This window comes from Apostichopus japonicus, chromosome 8 (genome assembly GCF_037975245.1).
Source record: "Apostichopus japonicus isolate 1M-3 chromosome 8, ASM3797524v1, whole genome shotgun sequence".
Taxonomy (NCBI): Eukaryota; Metazoa; Echinodermata; class Holothuroidea; order Aspidochirotida; family Stichopodidae; genus Apostichopus; species Apostichopus japonicus.
In genome coordinates, this window is record NC_092568.1 from 3,970,971 (window position 1) to 3,993,649 (window position 22,679).

Here is a 22,679-nt window from a genome sequence, read left to right on the forward strand (position 1 = left end):
GTTTGAGAATCGAATCGAACCATCATACCAAACAATGGAAGGAAAAGTGGCTGAAGTGAGCTTTCGATTGACCCAAAAAGGGGCATGCATGGACGGCTCTCTTCGGGAGCCGCCCAACAACCAGGAATGCTCACGTATGCGGGAAAGAGACCGTACCATTCGCAGTGCACCCGGCCTCTTTCTCCTTATTAAAGACCGAAGTAAGAAACTTAGGTACAAGAGTAAATATACAATTATTAAGTGGGAAATCGTTTATGAATTGTGCAAGCCTCCAACACTGATTTGATGAGAATATCTGCATATGTACGCTATACCTTGAAGTGGGCCTTATGCTATACTCTACCGACAGAATTAAAAGCCCCAAAACTAGTCCGAGTAGCCATCATGTTACTGTTCATAATGTTTCCCCCTTTGCAGAACATTATTAAAAAATGCATATTTGCAGAGGAATGCATTTTTGCGTCATAATTTGTCAGTCCACATAGTCCTCTATGCAAAAATACAAATAATATGTTTGCCGTTGTTTTTCAAAAGTGTTGTAATATGAAGCAAGGCACAATTAGCTTGTTGTTCAGGGAAAGCAACTACAATTTGGTATTAAGAAAATATATGGCCACACTGATTATTGTGCATTAAAAAAAATCAAATAAAAGGCAGTCTCAAACTCGGTTGATCTTCAAACAGTATGGTAAGGCTCGATCTCGATCCTTCAAAGTTCAAGTCAACTGAAGGCGCCCATACTATCAGTTAGAAATAGTATGGTAACATTAGTAGTGCAGTACGTCACATGCACTTCTGTTGCAAGGATGAAACACTAATTTTGATTGGACAGCTTTGACTTTAGTTTCTCCTCATTACCAATAGCAGAGGCCGATAAGAAACACGTTGTTGCTATCAACAAATTCTTCTGCTTAGGCAGTTTTACTCTTAGACTGGGCTAAGCTTACTACGATTATCCCCAACATGGGAGACGAAGAAATGGAATTCACCTCAAAGAAAAGGGTAAGAGTGTAGCACAACACTTACTGTGATGTATATACAACACTCAGTATTCACAGTTTCTTTTGACAGGCCGTTACCCGTAACTAAAGCTAGCTATATGTCTCAACTATAGTTATTGTATTATCATGGGCTTAGGCTATAGTAAGTTACACCATAGTATGCTACTTAGTACTAGTAGGCTCCAGTAGCCTACTACTACTAGTAACAATATACATTCGGAATACAGTAAGTAAGACTAACTTTAGGCCTACATGAGCTAAAGGCCTTAGCTGTTATATGATAATGTGGCCTAACTTTAGAATCCGTACCATATGAATGGGAAAGCTTACTTCGAATCGGCAGAATAAGGTTAGGGGTTAGGAAGTAGGGTTAGGCTAGGCCAGGGTTAGGGGTTAGTAATTAGGGTTAGGAAGTAGGGTAGGGAGTAGGGTTAGGAAGTAGGGTTAGGGGTAAGGAAGTAGGGTCGAATGGTACAGATTCTAAATTAGTACCGATAATGTTAGTCCTGCAGTTGCCTAGGCCACATATTTCTTTAGACTTGAGCAGTTAATGGCTAGGCTAGGCCTAATTTTTGTTGTAAAGTGGTAAACAGTAATATTTGGTAAAGTTCTGCGTGCCCCTCAAAATCCTGTACAGTACTATTACACCTAGCTTTGTACTTTGAGACACTTTAAATAATCATAGAATATTCTTCCCTATTAGCAGAATTATACAGTAAACTTTGAAGCAGGGGTTCCCTAACTGGGGTGCATGAACCCCCAGGGGGTGCGTGAGTCCATCCCAGGGGGTTCGTGAGACATTTCTGAAAGTCAAAACTAGATTACTTTTTGTTAAACTAAATTCTGATATATCGTATAACTAAGTAATGTACAAAAGTCGTACCTAACGACAGTCTCTTTTCGCGTTCCATACGCATATGTTGCCATAGTAGTACCATACCTTGCATGTGATAAATAACTATATTATAAAACGACACAGTCCGCATGACTTTGGTGAAGTTGGTGTACGCATGACAGTATGTCGTGAAGATAAAGACCTGAACTTGATCTTCACTGTTATGCGTATTACAGTATATAGTATAATAATGACTCAGATCGTATCTTGAAAAGTTGGGGGTTCGTGGACAACTCTGACATCCACAGCGGGTTCGTGGGGGAATAAAGTTAGGGAAACCCTGCTTTTAAGCATGTGCGAAGTTACTTTGAGCAGTTTGACGCTACAAGTATTGGCCTAGCATTTTTGTTTCTGCTCAAAACCATGGATGAAGTCACATTGCTCAAACATTGATCAAACTCCAAAGGAAAACAAAAACAGAACTTGATACCCTACAGTTGGGATATTTTGAAACACAAACTGCAAAATTTGCTGAATATACAAGTGTTATCCAAGAAACTGTTCAACACTTGTGGTTAAAACTAAATTATGTATGACACATCAAACCCAGTTCCTGATTACTAATTTCTCCAAGAAAATGAATGGGCCTAACTCAACATTAATTTGCATGCTATTTACTGTATACACTATACACTACACACATTATACACTACTGTAGGTGTCACGAACGACTTTATTCATTGTACGTGTATTCAGTATACGCTGGTCTGGGTGATAAGTAGGTCACTCGTCGTGACTGATAACCGTGTTTAATTTTTCTGGAAGCGACGAGAAATAATGGCGCTATTCGGTATTAGCGATTACAAATTTCCAGAACATACGGGAAGTAATTTTTAGCAGGTGACCGGATATCGTCGACCAATGAACGTTGAACTATCAGTCGTATCTTCGAGACATGGATGATTCTCGATGTTATTCCGTCAGGATTCCTGGAAAAGAACTTTCCGGAGATTAAACCCCAGTTATATAAGAAGAGATATTTTCGGTGATTTTGGGTTTTTTATCGATCTAATTATCCAGTCGAGTTAGAATTAACATGTTTTCTCAATAAACCTACGGAGGAGAATTGTGAGAAGAAATTCATCTGAGATAAAAGATTAATTATCGAGGGGACGGACGGAGGAACCGGTGGGCTGTTTGTTTATAAGATTGGTGCGTCGTTTAACCGGGACAGGCGTGACTTCGGCAGAGTTTTTCGGAGTTCACCCAGGAGGAAGCCATCCTTGGGATACAAAAGTTGAGTCGAATTGGACCAGCGGGGAACGGTTTTGCTCCTGACCAAGTCACGGGATACCAGCCTATGAGGGATACTCCCAACATCGTTGTTGGTGACGCAAGGAGGTCAGCACAGCTACGAAAGGAACCGAAAGCCGGCACGCGCCGCGTAAGATAAGTTATGTTATCTTTTAAAAATTTAACGGTCGTATAATATTGTAAAATCTGTCTGTAATATTCCAAATTTCTAGTACCAATAATCCTTGTACAAATCAGTAGAGATCGTATCATTGTAAATATATCGTTTTTTTGTTAACTTTCAGAAACCTCTCAGTAGTCTGTACTGTCTGTTGGTCCTTTGAGTTTACTTCCCTGAAATCTATCTAAAATTGTATTTTATCGGCTTTGAAGGCCAAGGAAAACCCGGGGTTGCAACAGAGGGGGCGCTAGAGGGTGCCATTTTGTATCATCCCACGGAAGTTGTGACACTAGGCCAAGGGCTTAAAAGCTTTTCAGAAAGAAAGGATACTGCATGTGCAGTCACGGTCTCTTTTTCTGTAAAGTAAATTCCCAGTTTCAGAAATTTGATACATTGGAAATACATGACAGGAATCTTAACACCACATATTGTACGACTTCGTGGCGATCACTCACCAATAAATATTCAGGCTATTCGCCCCACTTTATAAATACTGATGACGTATTGTTAAAATTACAGTTTAGCCTCTAAGCTACATATATCCTTAAATGTAACAGTAAAAAGAAGTACATCACAAAAATCTGATAATGTGTTACATTTTCTGGGCTACAACCTTTACATTGACAGCTATTAATAATAACAGGTTAGGACCTAAGCCAAAAGTTTGCAATCATTTGATCTCATGGTAATTTCAGCTTTCACATAGAATTGAATCTTAGTGTTGAGTGTGGGAAACTGTTGTTCATTTCAGCTTCATGCTTGAAGTTATTTCAAAATGTCTAAAATATCATCTAAGAGTTGGGTGTTAATATCAGAACAAATTTGTAAGGATTTTTCCTGGTTGTCTGAAACAATTGTTCCAAAGAAACAATGAATGATTGATAAGTCCTCTGTAGGAGATGTGTAGGTTTGGTGAATAGGACACCAGCTTTGGGCCATTAAAGCTCCCCAGTTTTTCAGTTAATTTCCAAAGTGATAGAAGGTGATAGTGATATTAATCATTTATCATTTTAACTTTTGGGGGTATTTAGTCACATTGTTATCTGAATTTGATGTAGAAAACTACTTGTCCTCCAGCAACCTACTGATTTTGGTTGTCCAAACAGAAGTTTGGTTGTCTCAGACAACTGGATAACCATGAGAAATTTGTTTGGATCTTTTCATTCATAACTGGTCTTCCTGGGAACATTTGAATCTGCCTCTTCATTAATGGTGTATACTGTACTTTTCTTGATAATGCTATTCTTTGAAGTGTTCATTGATTACGCAGTGGGTGCAGCTTGCGTGGTTTTGACATTGTGGCTGTCACTTGAATCACAAAACAATAGATATTAAAAATAATTTTAAAAAATGCTTGAACTGGCAGGTATTTGCACTTTGCATAGTCAAAACATTTAATATTTATTTTTTGCCCTCTAGTCAGATTTTGATTTTAATTTCAGGAAGCATGCTGTGTATTATTTTATATTCATTTATTATATTAGTATATTTCATATCTTGAATCGGTACATTTTAATCAGATTTGCTCAGAGTAAGATATTATAAAATAAGCAATGACATGTTAAGATAACTACTGCTAACTGGAATCCATATTGCAGTAGTGCAAGTCTAACACCAGAATGACCTCTCAATGTTACTTACTGCTACTAATTGTTCTTTCCTAGTTGATTTTAATGTGACAAACTGGCACTTGGTTTGACAGCACAGACACTTGTAACGTTGTGTTAAGTTAGGTTGTGGTGGAATGTGGTAGATCAATGTAATATTTGTTGGCAAGAAATTATGACCTGCATTTTTTTCTCCTGATTCATTTCGCTTTACACAAATGGAGCTTATGAAGCACATTGTCAAACTGCAATTGAAGCTACAGTAGTGGCATGGGTTCCTCTCTACTTGCGATCACTTTCTCTGTCAAAATCTCAACTATTCCAGAAAGGAATACATTAACCTTGCAGTGAAACACATGCTACAATATATTTGTCGAATTATCAAATTTCCGAAAGTAGGCCAAATAAAAGTACAAAGCCACATAGCCTGCCAGTAGTTTACGAAACTTTGTGAAGCAAGCCTGCTTATATAATTTATAAGGAGAGAAATACTGCACAGATACCTTGGTGAATCTCAGAGACCATGCAGAACATGGTCTTTTTATCTCTTTTTTTGTCCTCTGGAAGTTGTCAGCACCTGTCGACAAATCTGATATGTAACATCTTTACGTCACTAGATATTTGTTACTGACAATGAACGTAGCATTTGCTTAGCCCCCTATCTGTACTTCTTTTATGCAATACTGCTTCGTTTCCATGTGGTGTACTTAATCGGTACAGTTTACTAATTACTTAAAAAAATCACTAAACAATATATATACAGTACTATACTAGTTTGGAGAGTCGGTAGAATAGTACTTTTGAAAACTTTTGGGCCACTAATTTTGGAGGTAACAACTGACGACCTTTTTCTACGAATGCATAGATTTTCTTCAGTTTTTCAGCTTTGCCGTTCTGTTCCCAATGTACTCTCTGCGGTATTAAGGAGGTTGATGGCAGATGCCATGGGAGGGGGAAGGGGGTGGATTCAATTAAGATTGCATAAATTAAGATTAGATTTCATATTAGGTCTATTCTTGCTGCTTGTAGCATACTGGTAACAGATGTGAACCAGGTTAGGGGTAGCATTTATGTCTGTTCGACTGACTCATTCAGTTTTCTTTTGACTCTAAAAGGATGCCAAGAAGGGAAGACGGGCCAGGGCTATCCCAGAACATTCTGATAGCCAGCCGAATGGAGAACTGCCGAAGGAGAACGATGGAAGTGCAAGCAATCCTGCTGAACAGATCCCTCAGGTACAGTTTTGTACATGATGTTAGCCAATTGTACACAGAGGCACAAGAGCTACAGTAAAGTGACACAGGCAGTTCAGTAAGGTCATCAAATTTGCTCTAAATTCCTCTCTTCGCCCCCTCCTCAAACCCCCTCCCCCAATCTTCCTATTCCCAATCCTGTGCCTTCCATTAGAAGCAGGGAAATATATTTAGAAAGGAAAACTGAGTTAATTTGGCAATGACAAATTGCTATTGAAGCACAACAAATGTGATTGGCTTCCATACAATTACAATGCATCTGGGAGACAAATCAATCAGCATTGATGATAATGTCTGGTTAGTGCAGTGATCTATTCAGTGAATTTGTTGCATGCAACTGCATTGCCTAGATGAAAACTATTCATTAATACTGGTCAGTAATATTTTGTAGTCTTGCATGAACCAGATCCCATCATTTACTGTGCACATACGTATGGGGAGCACTGTAAAATGACTGGACATGAGTGATAATTTATCCTGTATTGCATCGCATAATGCTATGCAAAATGGGCACTTTGCTATTCAAGTGCCAAGATGCTTCGCTGTTATTGTACAGAGAACCATAGTACTTTATAAGGGACAGTTCATAGCCTTCAAAACTGCTATGCTAAATGTTGACAGTAAATTATTCCCAGACTACACCCAAGTAATTGAAATGTCATTGATACCTGTGTTTATAGAGCATTTCTTGGCATGTTTTTCTGTGGTACTGAAGATACATGTAACAACACAGCTACAGTACTCTCAAGTTGAATGTTTGCTCTCGAAATTTTAATCACCCAACCTAGTTTGTCTTATGGAAGGCATGTTGGTGTTTTATGTTGGTTGTCCAGCAGGAAGAAAGAGCCATATTTTTGGTTAAGTCTTATTCAAGAATGCTTTATGGAGGTTTTACTTAATTTAGTGATTGTTAGTCTCATACAGTACTGCAAACATGAACGCCTGTAAAGTTTGGATAAACTCAATGTGGATGGCAATGTTGTTCGATGAAACTGTCACTCACACCTGAATTGGCAATGGTCGATAGTGTATAATTTAATAATAATTGGATGTACCTTTTTGATTTCCTTTGGAAGCCTTCCAAGGTAAGATGCTTCCATAAAATGGAAAAAGGCCTTGACCACATCCTTCAACTACAGGGTGATGTTGCAAATGTCAGGGGAGAGTTTTGCAATTAGCTTGTTGTTAAAGCAGTGTGCTACAACTTGGACATGTACTTATGCTCATTGCAAGTTGTTATTTGCAAGTTGGCTCTTTCTAATCAGGTCACCTAAACTTTCTGTCATATATAGCAAGGTTTGTTGCATTCATGTCTGTCAAGGTAAGGATAGGGGTTTGCAGACTGGGATAGGGGGTTCTGTCAAACCCTCAATGGGGTCAGATATTGTAACCATTTATATACTGTACATTATCAAGCCATCTAGGAATTAACTGTAATCTGGTTATGCATATGATCCACATTCCAAATAATTTGAAATCCCTCTCAATCACTCTTTCTTGTGAATAATTGAAACTGTAATTGTGTGTGTGTAACTGTGCATCTTTTACTATGGGGGAGGTGGGGGGGTCTTTCTTATATATTAGATATTTAGGTACATTTTCACATAAACTTCTAAATCTTGTATCATGTGTGTGTTTAACTGTGCATCTTTTTCTATGGGGGAGGGGAGGGGGTGGGGCCCTGCTTATATATTGGATATTTAGGTACATTTTCATTGTAAACTTCTAAATCGTATGTCAGGTCGTGCTACTTTGTTTTGCAGCCACCACACATATGAGCATTGGTGTAAATGTGTTGCAACAGATATTAAGTGTTATCATGTTAGAGCAGGTTTCTTGCCTCAACTGATATACTTTGATGCCAAGAGAACTCAGCCTGCGGATATTCGAGGCCAAACATGATCATTACAGAGTCACGCACATAACTTCTGGCTTCTGACAGTCTGTGACTGCAATCCACTTACAGAATGCCGTTTTAAATGACGCAGTATTTTGGCACAATCTGTGACTTTTGTGGAGAAATATGTTTACTTTGACACGTCTAAATACCATGTGCTGACATTCAAACCAAAGTGTTTTATCTTTTTTCTTTTTGCTCTTCATTCATTTGTTGAAAAAGAAACCTGGTTGATGTCGATTTATATTAGTCTTTGCATTTAATGCAACTCACTTTTCGTTATATGTCTTAGGCGGGTTTGTAGATTTTTATCACATGTTTTCATCATGAATGCAATGCAATGGTTCATGTTAATTGTTATTGAATGTGTACAGAATAACATGATTTTATATTGTGATTTCATGTTGTATGTTGTCACAGGAACAAGGTGAAGCACCCCCAAGACCACCCAGGAGACAGATGGGGTGGGCCAACGACGCTCCACAGAGTAACAAAAAAGGGTAGGTTCCATTTATGTGAATGTTTTGTTACAGAATGTTCACAGAACAAACAGTCAAAGTGAACAGTCAAGCAGTCAAACCCACCCCAACCCACCCCAACCTTCATTCCTACTCCCACCTCAGCCCACCTTCCCCAATGCATGTGATATGACTATCATCCATGAAGGATATCTTGCATGAATTCATACTATTAATATTGCAGCCATAACTGTACCCTATTAATCCAGTATTTATCAATAATGGCAGCTGTGCTTAAAAGTGGAAACCACAGTTATTTTACCCAGAGAAAACATCGAGAAAATGTGGATCAAGATCGTTGAATTATCTGTACAGGAATGTACCCATTCATGAAGTTTTATCATTTCAGGACCGCAGCAATGCACTCTCTAAATTTGTGGTAATAATGATATGATATGGTAGATTATACAACAAATATCCTATAACCTTGCGAGTTTACCCTGCTGGTAAAATGTGCTCAAATTAGAGATATTTTTGCAGGACTGGTACTTCAAAGGCACTCTGCTGAGTGGTACAGTATGTAATGGTTATTCTTCTCCATGTACCCCCATTCCCCATACAAATTTTCCGCCCAAAACTCTAGAAACTGTGAGTCCTCATTCCATCGTCGTAACTGCATATGCAATTTATGTTACTTTACAACAAATGTACAATTGATATTAGATTATTTAAAACAATGCAATGTCTAATAGACATGCACAGTGCCTAACCTGAAATTTCTAGTACCAATCGTATTCCCCTGGGCAATTAATCGCATGTTCTCTATGTTATGCACGTATGTATGCTACACTAACATACTGTACTTATCAAACGTTTGTCATTTCCAAAAGGGATACAACAGTCAGTGGAGTGGACCGCTTTGAAGAGTAAGTTGACCTCAGTGTTTCTCATTTCTATGCTCAGTTCGGTCTTCTCTCAAACCTTGGTCAGACACGTATCTAGACCGTGTGATTAAGTCAACGCGTCATAGAAGCGAGAACCAGTCCATGCAAAGCTCAGGTCCTAGCACTTGCTACAGCAGCTGTGTGTCAAGACTTTTGATAACTGGCAAGCCTTCCTACGTTCTATGCATACCAAGCCTGCATGTTTTACCATACTTTGTACGTGACTTTGTAAACAGACAGTGACATGAAGGAGACAGTGTTTTTACAACACACCATTGTGTCCCCATAGGTAGTTCAATCACTCACTCTTATCATGTGTTAACAACACACCATTGTGTCCCCATAGGTATTTCAATCTCTGACTGTTATCATCTCAGTGCTGCAGTGCTGGTATTTTAATATCCGACTTGAGTTGTGAGAAGAGTATATATGAATCTCTGATAAATGATCGTTTTGTGATATAGATCATGGCACCCACGATGCTTCACGTTGTGAAATTTTACAGCTCTGTTTTACTTTATAATGTAACAAGATTTGGTTGTCATGGAAACCAATCTGCTTAGTGTACTGTAACAATTCAAATGTCTAGTTATTAATCAGACATTATTTGGCAGCTAGACGGTCTGAAAGTAATTCACAATTTAATACCTGACAATACCATATGATTCTTGTGTGAACACCAATATATAAATTCCTGCACTTTGCCAGAATGAAAAGAAGAACTAGTTTGAAACTTTCTCCTTTTAGTTTACTTGTTTGTTTTGTTTACATGGTCACCTCACTAACCACCCACATGCTGTATTTGATTTGCATAATACTTTCAATGTTGCACAGTGAATTACACTTGTCACTTTTTCATATGTTGCCATTGTTTCAATGTGAAAATATACCACTTACGTGTCCCCTCATAACATCTGCATTCTCACTCTGTCATGTCTGGAGTGTCCCTTGTAACCTCTTGACACCTGTTACCTCCCATGGTGACCAGTCACCTTCCATCAGCTTAACCTCCTTATAATCATTTAACCACCCGAAGTGTCTAGTTTTGTGCTCCAAAGAACATTCAAATTTGGACATTTTGTATTAAAGGTGACTGTATATCAACATCAGGTATAGTTTTTTTTTTCTGTTTTTATGCCAAATATTTGATCGATTTAACAAAACCTTGTACATGTGTCTACGACAGAGTTATTTCTTGTCATTCAATGTATTTATCTGAAAATTTTAAATTGTGAGTACTGTCATTTTTAAGGTGACCGTCAGAAGTGTCAGGTTGAGCTTAAATATGTGGTCATTGTGTTTGTGCAAACATCTGCTCCAGTGAACTTGCCATTGTACGTGTCAATCACACAGTAATTTCTTGTTATTACCTTGACCACTGACTAATGACCTCCCTTGTCAATGCATCACTTCATCATTGCATTTTTGTCTTGTCTTTTCACAACTCAATTTTTGTTTTTCAAATTTAATTAAATTTCATGGAATTGGTTCAATAGGTTCAATACAAATTTGCTCCTCTGCTGAAAATGCCAAGGCTATAGTATTCAGTGGTCCAAAAGAATGTTAAATTCATGCCTCAACAAAGAAAAATTGAACTTGTCAGTGGTTTTAGACAAGATGATGTTACCAAAAAGGAGGCAAAGAACTTCTCCTACAAATTGATTTATTTTCCATGTTTGCCAAAGTTCAGAGAAAAGTTTTGTCTCTTTCAGGTTAAATTGTTAGGCTTGGGGTTAATATGCTTTCTCAGCATAATTAGAGTGTACATAGTGAGTGTGGGTGAGACTTAAAGAGAACACACAACAAAGTACTGTACGATGTTGAAATGAGCTTCATTTGTAAAAATAAACGCGTTTGATCATCTCCAAATTTCCTAGCTTCTTGTCTTATTGCTCTGCTCCTTCAGAGCTCTGTAGCTGAGACAAAATGTCCAATTTAATTTTTTTACCCAAAAATTCCTGATTTGGCAGAAATGTGTGATATCGTAATATGGATTCTGCTTACAAATTGTTTCGGTTTTTAAAATTGAAGTGAAACTTGAAGGAATGATATATGCTACTGATATGTAAAATGTTATGTAATTGTATGAAGCCTCTCCTTGTTTTTTCTTGCATTTGTCTGGTATATTCCTGTGTCTTTCGTGAATAACTTCATCACAATTAATAGAAATGACTTGCACCTATAAACAACATGAAAGACAAAGACTGATTGATGTGTTGTCCATCTGCAATACATCAAAAAATGATTTCTTCCCCAAATGCCAGATAAACTCCTGATGAGACAAATTAAAGTACCAATTGTTTGTTGGTTTCTTTTGTCTCACCAAGTGAACAACTGCAGCAAGGAATGTGAAATATGGACCAAGTGTTTCTTGTTATTTATCTCCGTAAGCTTACGCTTTATATCCAATAATAATAATACCTTTACAGGCTTCGAAATTCAGGCTTTTACTGACGGAATACCAGTAGATTTCCAAGTTTGTAAGTAGAAAAAAAAAGCATCCCAAATTTTTCTACCAGTGAAAAGTTAACGTTTCTTTTGTATTAATTCCTGAAAAATGCAAGGGCGAGTTTGATTTTTAGCCAGGATTTTTTTTATGCCACCGACATATGTGAACAAGTGGGTTAAACTTGTGCAATTCTAGGCCTGCCTCTAAAGAATTTCGACAAGTTTTCACTCCTAACTTGTGTGATAGAGCCTTGGGTAATGCAAGCAACATTCTCGTCTACTTTTCAGCGAAAGACTTCGACCTGACAGTGGAAAGAAATCAGCCGAGTCTGACGATGAAGGTATGCATTTAAAAAGCATCTGTCTGTCTGTTTGATTGTCTGTCTATCTGTCTGTTTCTATAAAGCATAGATATTTTAGAAACCTCTAGTGTAGTATACAATGAAGGTATGCATTTAAAAAGCATCTGTCTGTCTGTTTGATTGTCTGTCTATCTGTCTGTTTGTCTATAAAGCATCTGTATTTTAGAAACCTCTAGTGTAGTATACAATGAAGGTATGCATTTAAAAAGCATCTGTCTGTCTATTTGATTGTCTGTCTATCTGTCTGTCTATAAAGCATCTGTATTTTAGAAACCTCTTGTGTAGTATACAATGAAGGTATGCATTTATAAAGCATCTGTTTGTCGGTTTGTTTGTCTGTCTATCTGTCTGTTTGTCTATAAAGCATCTGTATTTTAGAAACCTCTAGTGTAGTATACAATGAAGGTATGCATTTATAAAGCATCTGTTTGTCGGTTTGTTTGTCTGTCTATCTGTCTGTTTGTCTATAAAGCATCTGTATTTTAGAAACCTCTAGTGTAGTATACAATGAAGGTATGCATTTAAAAAGCATCTGTCTGTCTGTTTGATTGTCTGTCTATCTGTCTGTTTGTCTATAAAGCATCTGTATTTTAGAAACCTCTAGTGTAGTATACAATGAAGGTATGCATTTAAAAAGCATCTGTCTGTCTGTTTGATTGTCTGTCTGTCTAGCTGTCTGTTTGTCTATAAAGCATAGATCTGTATTTTAGGTTTATTATGGTTTATTATTCCTACGAAATAGAAAAGTTTGCATACAAGTCGTCTTTCGATGTCTATTATTTATTCAACTTTACAATATTTGCATTGTTTGAATCACCTTGATCAGTTTGATGGAAATCAGATGATTATGTACACTCCATTCTCAAGGTGAAGTTTTTTTATAATTTGTAAGTTTGTGTTTTCTTCAGGTAATAACTTTGTCAATATATTTGCTCTGTTAGCTTTTCGTGTGAACAAGGAGGCAATCAACGATCATATTTAAGGTCATTTATCCAAAGACGAAAATTCTATCCAGAAACATGTTTCAACTTGATGAAATCTTAAACATAGAGAGAGAAAGTTTACGGGTAAAGGAAACATGACCAGTTTATGACATTTCAAGGATAAATCAACTAGAAGATTATAATAGGAGAGTTAAAATTTTGAAGAACATATCTACCCTGGTGACTTCATCACAGACCAAGTACATTTATCGTCTGTCTGGAGTAAGGGCGGGATTAGCCAGAAAAATTGGTTACATTCAATCAACCATTTCTTGAGTTAGGGACAAAATGTTGTGAAGGGGTTTTCAACTTTAGAACAATGTGGAATATTGATCTCCTTTATGGTAAGTGTTATTACGTTGCCAAACACAGGAATATCCCTTTAAGTTTCAATCAGGATGAAGGCTTTCATGATTCTATCTTGTTTGCAAGCCTTCTGATGTCGATAATTCTGGATGTGTAATGAGTCCGATTTACATTTGAAAAAGAATGAACATCATTTTCATTATGTCATGTATGAGCTGATTTCCAAGGTCCTCACCTCTGAAGGCTCTCTTTTCTTGTTTTGAGTCTTGTTTGTGTATATATGTGGGGTGACAATTTGAACTTGTTTTCAATGGCATTTGTGACTTGGCAGCGTTCACACTGATTTAATTTGCTTATCCCTTGGACTAGAAGGAGGTTGCCTGTCAGCCTATCAAGGATTTTTGTCGGCTCAGAGTCAGTTGCATAGGATTAAGAATTTATGTCTCAATGCAAACAGGTGGTTGTAGGAAAGCAAAAGAGGCTGTGGCGCCTACCCCCCACCCTCCCCCACAGACCTGTGAAAAAAAAGGAAAGGACATTCTTAGTTGTTAATTTGATCTGCCTTCAGGAATGTGAAAAATGTGTAAATGGATACGCTTTCCGCAGTTCATACGCACAAGTTGGTGATGTTGTGCAGACAGTGAAATAGCCATTTTGTTGTCAAGTTTGAAGTAGAGGGTGGGCTGCCGTATTGGGGGAATTGATTTATCAATTCCCCAAAAAAGTATTTTTGGGGGGGCTAAATCAAAACAGATGACATATTTTGACAAAATGAAGACCAATTTTCTCTGCTAGACATTCCTGTCATCCCTGACCTTGATGAAGTGCAGGAGGAGGACATGGCGATGCAGGTAGCCGCTCCTCCAGTCGTGCAGGTGAACAGAGTCGCAACCTTCAGGGAGCTGGATAATGACCTTTTGAAGCATTCACAGTTGCTCACGTTGGTAAGGTTAACAATTTTATGACGATATTCATTCCTTTATTAAAACACGATTGGTTACATCTCATGCTGCGCGACGATGTCATGATCTGGGAGGGAAAATTTATAACAGAAGCAATTCCATGTTATAAATGTAAAAAGTTAAAATCAACTGGCTGCTTTATGTTACGGTCAAAGCTTGCATTATTTCCTCCCTCTCTTCTCCTTTTTTTAAAATTTCTGTTTAGATGTTTAAAGAACCTGTTAATAAAACATTAAAATTTGTAAAGAATTTTTTATAGTACCGTTTTATGGCAAATTGAAATCAATATGAAACGTAATTAGCATGGACTTTGCATTCTTATCGATCATTTTCATTTATTGGTTTCTCAAATCATGCATTTAATATTCTCAATCTTCTGAGGGTGAGAAGAGAATGATAACAGAGAATTGGTGTGAAGAAAGTAGAACAATAGACCCTTGCAGTCTTGACAAAGTGCCCCACTCACTATAAAATTGCATATTAATGAGGCTGTAAATGTTTGCAAAATAAAATAAATAAACCAGAAAGGAACAGAGAGCTGGAAATACAATTTAAAATGATTTTGATCATACTCGTGAACAGTATATCATTAGTATTCAAATTTATTTTGGACCTGTACACTTTGACTGTATCAGCTCATAATACAGATAACAAAAACAGACTTTAGAGGGAAAGAATGCAAGAAAGGTCTTACAGAAACACAAAGAAGATTTAACCAAACATATTAAAAATTGAATGTTTTCTGTAATATATTTTGTGGAAAATTTCAAAGCATATTTCTAGGAGCTGACCTTATTTCTGCATATGTGACAGGTGAGAATTGTGCATGAGAAGTTGACAAACGTGAATTTCTCGGTTTCCTCTCCTGCTCAGAGATGCCTTTGGCAAATTATTTATTTCAGATTAAAGAAGATCAAACAATTAACACACTTTAGTCTGTCTCTGAAGAAGGCCCTGCTGTATCAAAACATCAGTTCATCTAAGTTTTTAAACAGTTTAATGTTGTCATCATAACCAGGCTAAAGTGAAAATGGGAGGATTTATGTGCCATCTGAGCTTTGACAAATTATTTATTTAAGAATAAAGTAGATCAAACAATTAACACACTTTAGTCTCTCTCTGAAGAAGGCCCTGCTGTATCAAAACATCAGTTCATCTAAGTTTTTAAACAGTTTAATGTTGTCATCATAACCAGGCTAAAGTGAAAATGGGAGGATTTATGTGCCATCTGAGCTTTGACAAATTATTTATTTAAGAATAAAGTAGATCAAACAATTAACACACTTTAGTCTCTCTCTGAAGAAGGCCCTGTTGTATCAAAACATCAGTTGGTCTAAGTTTCAACAGTTCAATGTTGTCATCATAACCAGGCTAAAGTGAAAAGGTTTAAGGGGTCAGGTATATTCAATTCAATATTAGAGAATTAGTGAGCTAATAAATGATGGAATCTTCTCCCCCCCCCAAAAAAAATGGAAAAGCCCATGTAATGTTTGATCTCATATTAATCTAGGTTTATTCTCATCCTCTTTAAGTAAGGCAGAGTACTGTTGTTTTTAATTACGGTGTACTGCATTGTTATGGATTTTTAAAAGTACCGAATAATGAGAACAGTATACAGCACATGCCGCCTTAAATTATTAGAATCAACCAATATATTTGTCTTCTCCATTAATAAGTCTGTTTCAATCGATATGAAATGCCTGGATATTAAACTTTGTCCACAACATAAATGAACAGTAGCTACTCGGTGGTATATAATTAAGGCCATAACAATTAAATGAAGGTTGATGCATGTCAGTTCCTTTCAAGCCTTGGAAGGGTAGGAATGACATTTAGAATCAGAGAGCCAATGGTACCAATCCTCACAGTCATCAATTGAGCTTAAAATTGTGATGTAAAAAGCATAAATGGGTGGCTTTGAGGGCGATATATTAGATTTCTTTACATTTTTGTAAGGAAATATCTTCAAATTATTTTCACCAAATTTGAACTTTGTTGTGTCTATAAAAAAAGACTGTTTTTAAGCAGTCCTATATTTAATTGTTACAACTGAGACCTTACTTAAAATAAACTAATGACACTTAATGATCTATGTAATTGTTGTTAAAATCTGTCTGATTGACGCAGTGTTAAACGATAATAGAATATACTGTATATAAACCCCAAGGAGTACTTACTAAGAGTCATGTTTTAGCTGTCATTCATGTACCCTTAATTACTGTTCACACTGTCATGATGTGTCCTCAAGTGGGCATGAACGTGCAAAATTACTCGCAAATTGAAGATGATTATGCTATGTTTTTTCTCTCAACATGTGTCGCTTGCAGGATAATGAGATAGATCTTAAACTCCTTACCAAGTGTCTTTCGGCGGAATCGGAGGTGAAAGAGGAAGACAAGCCGTGGATCTGGGAGCATCTATTTACAGAAATCTCTTCGGAGCTGCAGACAGAATGGGATGAATTGGAAGGGAAAGATAATTCAGAGGCCAAGGCTTGAACGAGTCCAGACCTCTTTGAGAAACTGACAGAAAAATAGATCGGTTTGCTCGTAGGGAAGCGGTTCTAAGAGGACCTTCAACCCAAGCAAGGGAATGAAATGAACTACAAGCCTCGTTGTCATTTGTGTGCCACTTAGCAACACTTTGTTTGTTAGTTGTAGACGGGTTAGAGAGGAGAGAAGCAGTGATGTGTACACTGACAGAGAAGTCCTTTCCTCCTGTAGGAATCCTGTATGATTTGATGAAGAATGTACTGTGGTGAATGATGCTCAACTAGGAGGGTAGGAAGTGAGCAGGGGGAGGGGGGGGTGAGGTCATTTATCAGAAACACCAGACACTGTTTTCAACACTTTTGTTTGTTAGTTCTTGACGAGTACAAAGTCAAGAGTAGCAGTGATGTGAACACTGACTGAACAGGCCTCCACTTTTGAAGGAATTCTGTATGTAGTCTTGAACAATGACCAATGGGGATTTATAGCATTCACATTTGAAGCTAATTGACTACATTTAGCTACTGGGTGCAAAATGGCTGCTCCTCCTGAATGTAGCACATGACCAATGAGTATCTATGGCATACACACCTGAAGCTACTGACTACATGTAATTAGTGGATGCAAAATGGCTCCTCCTCCTGAGTGTTGCACATGGCCAATGAGGATCTATAGCATACACACCTGAAGCTTACTGACTACATGTAGCTACTGGATGCAAAATGGTTGCTCCTCCTGAGTGTAGCACATGGCCAAGGAGGATCTATAGCATACACACCTGAAGCTTACTGACTTCATGTAGCTACTGGATGCAAAATGGCTCCTTATCTTCCTGAGTGTAGCACATGCCCAATGAGGATCTCAAAGTGCTCTCTTCAGCTCTATTAGAGAAAGACATTTTCTACTAAATATGGTTAGAAATCGTAAAGCGATTACATCAGTGTGTAGCCAATATTATAAATGTCTCATGTTTGTCTGTAATGTGTAAGGAAATGTTTATCAGACTGAAAACTTTCATCAATGTAATCTAATTGTAGAGTAAAACTAGGTGGAATCCACCCAGCCATGCTGTTAAATTCCAATCATAGAAGATGTTAAATGCTGCATACATGTGTGTACTAGTAATAGATTTGATTTGGACCAATTGAAATGGCTTGTGTCACACTGTGTAGCATTTGCAAAGCTTTTACATTTCAAAAGTAACTGGAACAAGTTTGTGGGTAGTTTTTAGCTCATACCAGCATGCTGGTGTGAGCTATTGTTACAGTGCAGCGTCTATCACTCTATCCGTCAACAATTGGTAAAACCGCTGCCACTCGCACAGTGTGTGATGGAATTTCATGAAACTTGGACACAAGGACCATTGGGTATAGGGCCATCAGAGATGGTCCAAAATTTGGGGTCAAAGGTCACCTGTGGGCCGTAATGGGCCATTTTGTGGAAATACGCAAAATGCTTCTTCTCCTACAGATTCCATGGTACAATGTTGAGGGTTTGTCACGATAGTACTATGGTACTTTTACCTTCAGGGTGTTCATGAATTTGAGATCAAAGATCAACTAGGGGTCTTTTGTGGCCCGGGCCGCGGCCCTATATTTTCAAATTGCTCCTGTTCGTACAGTGTATGGCCAATTATAATGAAACTTGGTCACAATGTTCCTCGGGATGAGAGTTACAAGGGGTGTTCGGAAAATTGAGGTCAAATGTCATTTAGGGGGTCATCGGGGGTCATTCTTTGTAATATTTTCAAATATCTCAATCTCCTCAAGATTTTGATGGATCATATTCAAAGTTGAACTGATGATTGTTGGATTGTGTATGAATAAGGTGATGCCTAAAAATTTTTGGTCAAAAGTTAATTAATTACAATTAATCCCCATTGTTTAAAAAAATCTGAGCCTTCACTTTTTGCCAAAGTTCCTTTAATTTGTCTCCCAGTCCCTGCAGTGTTTGTTTACATTTGTGGTTAAGCCCTGCAGAGGCTGTTAGTGGAATTAAAGCAGTACTGGGAGTTGTTATTAACTGTTGAACTGTAAGCATGAGAGCCCTATAGCCAATCAGCACTTGCCGATTCTTAGAAGTCTTTGAGCCTGAGGTATGTAGGCAGCTTGTGAAGTTATGTCTTGTAGGGAGTGCTTGTGAAGTTATTTCTGCTAAGGTAGAGGGGAGAAAGTTTAATAGGGTAGGTCAGTGGTATTGTCTGAGAGAGTGGGTAAAATAGGATTTAAAGGGGAAAATAGGAATTATAGCCAGTGGTGTGGCCAGGGTTCTGCTAACGGAGGGGGGGGGGGTATCCCTCATGGGCCCAAAATTGGTTTTGTGGGCCATACATTTTTAAGCTCGAAAAGGTATGAGCTTCTGCACCATTGGTGCTCTAGTTCTTGATAGGAAAAGAAAATTAAACATACAAAGGATAGGGTCAATGACAAGACTGGTCAGGAGAAATACTTGCAATGACTCTAAACAGACTAAAATGAAATTAATTGTTTTTACAACTATATGCTTCCACTTCATGTGTTGAAATCAAGATGTATTTAACATTGTGAATGATAGAAATTGACAGTATGATTCGTATGCTGTATTTACGGAGTTCAAAATTCCCTAATGTCAGATAGAATATGGGTGATATGGTATAATTAAATAGATTATTTATTTTCAATGTACATATTTTAAGTCCTAGAAGACATTCAACCTGTCAGGTAAAAGCTGTTGCATGTTGCTTTTTTTACACAAGTGTTTGTATCTCAGAGTTTCACCTTCTTGTAGTACACTCTAACAGAGTAAACAGGCTATCATCCTCAGAAACATTTTTATTATTACCAAGGTCATTTCTTGGTCAATATCTGACCTTATGATGTTACAGTTGCATTAAGTAGGTCACAAGGTTAATTATTTGCATACAGTGGGTTGACTATGATGTCCATAACGATGTGGCATTTTTGCAATAAACTGAAGTAAACACACACAACTTGAATAACAGAAGTATAGGCTTATTTTTTATTAAATTAAACAAATTTGTATAAAATGTTATATTTCTCAAGCTATTCCCTCCCTTTTTGATCTCTGGTGATACGGAATGAAATTGACATGTGATTCCTCCTTATGCAGAACACTTGATGCAAAGTGCTGCAGCTTCTATCCAGAATGATAGATAAAGTAACCCGTCTTGTCACATAAATTCCCACGTGTGGCCTCTGAGGCTGCATTTGCACAAATTTAACAAGCTTCTTTATAACCTAAAGGGGTGGTGGGAGGAGGCTGTCAGAATGACTTCTGAGCTTTTCAGGTTTCATTGTGTAATTTAATATTCAGTATTTGAATTAAGATAAAGATTATGTATTACATATGTCCAATATGACTGCCGAACTGTACACCCCTGTGACCCCCCAAGCCCTCCGGCTGCGAGAACTCTTTACTGATTTAAATACCCCAAATACTTTAACAAGGAGGGGTTTATTGCCATTCCATATTAGGCTCCTTGTTATCCTCCCAAAACGATTTCTTTCATCCATAAAATTAGAATCCGGCTTGGGATTTTGAACTCCATGCAGTATAACACAGACTTAGAGTTTATTGGACGTCTCTTTAAAAAAGTTGAAACACATTGTAAAATGTTACTTGAATATGCAGTATTTGAATTAAAAATAAAGGTTATGTATTACATATAATGTGTCAAGTATGACTGCTGCACTGTATTCCCCCTACCTCCCCAGCCTTCCTATATCTTGATGGAGATCAGACGCGGTTCTAGTGACATTGTTTTTTTTTTTTTGGGGGGGGGCTAATACGCCGTTGAAGATGTTAAAAGATCATCATCGTGCAATAAGCCAGTGGCGTAACGATGAGCCTGGGGCCCCGGCTCCTGGCCCAAAGGGGCCCCCAGCAGGTCCAAGCAAGGACGTCCGTAGAAATGTTCACAAGGGGGGGGGGGTCAGTGTCATGTAGGTGTAACACACTACTTGATACTATCTAAGCGGAGCGCCATCAGTGGTTGGCGTGGAGTCTACCACAGATATTTTTTACAACAAATACTCCTAGATTGTCGGAAAAGACATTTCCCGGGCGTTTCAAGTTGCATTTTTGCGGTCCATCGTGAAACTTCGTTCATCTCTAGCTGCTTGTGTCACCCCTACCGATTCAGTGATGAGGAAGTCCTCTAAAGGGCGAGGGCGAGTCTTAACTCTTCCTCTAATGGGCTCATCTCGGATCTCAGCCATAACTTTAGAAAGTCCCATGATTTCTTCAAAGGCCTCATCTGATCTCATCATCTCTATGGCTGAAATTGTAGCTTCTGCCAACTTGGGAGGCATTTGCCATGGTCAAAGTCTTATCTTAATTGGAGTGTCAATGATAGAGAATTAGATTTCCCCAGCAAGTCGTACAGTATAGGAGACTCAAAGTGAAAATAGCTTGGAACGATCTAGGCTGGATGAACAGACCACGCGCTTCAGCTGCTTCACATCTGTTAACTGAGATGTTTGATTGACACATCAGAGCAAGAAAAACTTACAACTTGCGAAAGCGACGGGTGTATTCCGGTAAATACATGACTCTCACTCTAGTATTATAGTTTGTAATGCGGTGAAACAACCCGTTGAACCCGATATAGTGCCATGGAGGTTTTTTTATAGTTACTAAATTATATATATTGTGCGGAATATATATATATATATATTTTTTTTGGGGGGGGGGGCTAGAATTAATATTGGGAGGGCTATAGCCCCCTCCCCCCGTAGAACCGCGCCTGATGGAGACCCGTTGTTTTAACTTCATATATCAATACTCAGAGCGTCCTTAGAAGATATCCGGAAACTCCATTGCTCCTCAGTTGTAACACATTGTAAACATGTCATTTCCTATTGTTTTCTATCGGGGTTTTCCTATCGGGGTTTGCACTGCATCTAAGGAAACTGGTCTCTGTACATGATGAGACAATATAAAACATTCAGTTGAATCGATGAACCTCAGCTTTTTGACAGGTTCTTTCTAGAAAGTGTCTACATGCAAAGTTGTGCTGAGATCTAACTTTTTAGCTGGATCCGCGCCTGAAAAATTCGTGAATTGGTCAGCTTTTATATTATGAAGCAGAAACTAAGTACACATAAAAATTATATATAAAAAACCGCTTTGCATTCCGTAGGACTGAGTGAGGATTTGACCTACGTTTGTCGGCTTTTTCGGATATAAGAAAACGATAGCGTCATACATTCTGTCGGATCGATTATCAATGCTTTGAGTTGAGTCACTCTCATGTGAAAAGCCTTTGTTTATAAATTTCCAATGACCGCTGACTGAACGAATTTTGTCGGACTACGCAAAACCATGTAGAAAATAGACAAAAACTGACTACACGAAAATTATAAGTGTATTATCGGCATCCGTACTGTGATCGTTTTCCACGCTCTTTTCAATTCTTCATATATGATTAATGTTTATTGTTTAACCCATAAACAGCAATTATAATTTTTGTTTGGACTCTTTAACGGCTTCTCTGAGTTTTGGGGGATTAGTTAATTCAAATTGATGGAAAAACTTTGATATCAACTTTCCGCATGCTTTGTTTGTTAGGCTTGATCTTCCATGCAACAGTAAATTGTAACATTAGGTTCAAAAAATATCTCTGTATGAGGAAAGTCGGCTACATCATGGGAAACACACGG

General features: G+C 37.8%; 1 protein-coding gene across 2 annotated transcripts; it reads left to right on the forward strand.

The window, feature by feature from the left end:
- The first annotated feature begins 845 nt into the window (after positions 1-845).
- On the forward strand, positions 846-19,987 carry LOC139970891 (intraflagellar transport protein 43 homolog A-like). 2 transcript variants are annotated; one of them, XM_071976952.1, is made up of 7 exons: positions 846-1,002; positions 6,033-6,152; positions 8,488-8,567; positions 9,416-9,451; positions 12,206-12,258; positions 14,364-14,512; positions 16,858-19,987. In XM_071976952.1, exons 1-7 carry the CDS (start codon positions 964-966, stop codon positions 17,026-17,028), a joined length of 648 nt encoding a protein of 215 aa, XP_071833053.1. In that variant the 5' UTR covers positions 846-963; the 3' UTR covers positions 17,029-19,987. The 2 variants fall into 2 exon arrangements, with proteins under 2 accessions (XP_071833053.1, XP_071833054.1); XM_071976953.1 differs by lacking the exon at positions 9,416-9,451.
- Positions 19,988-22,679: the final 2,692 nt, after the last annotated feature.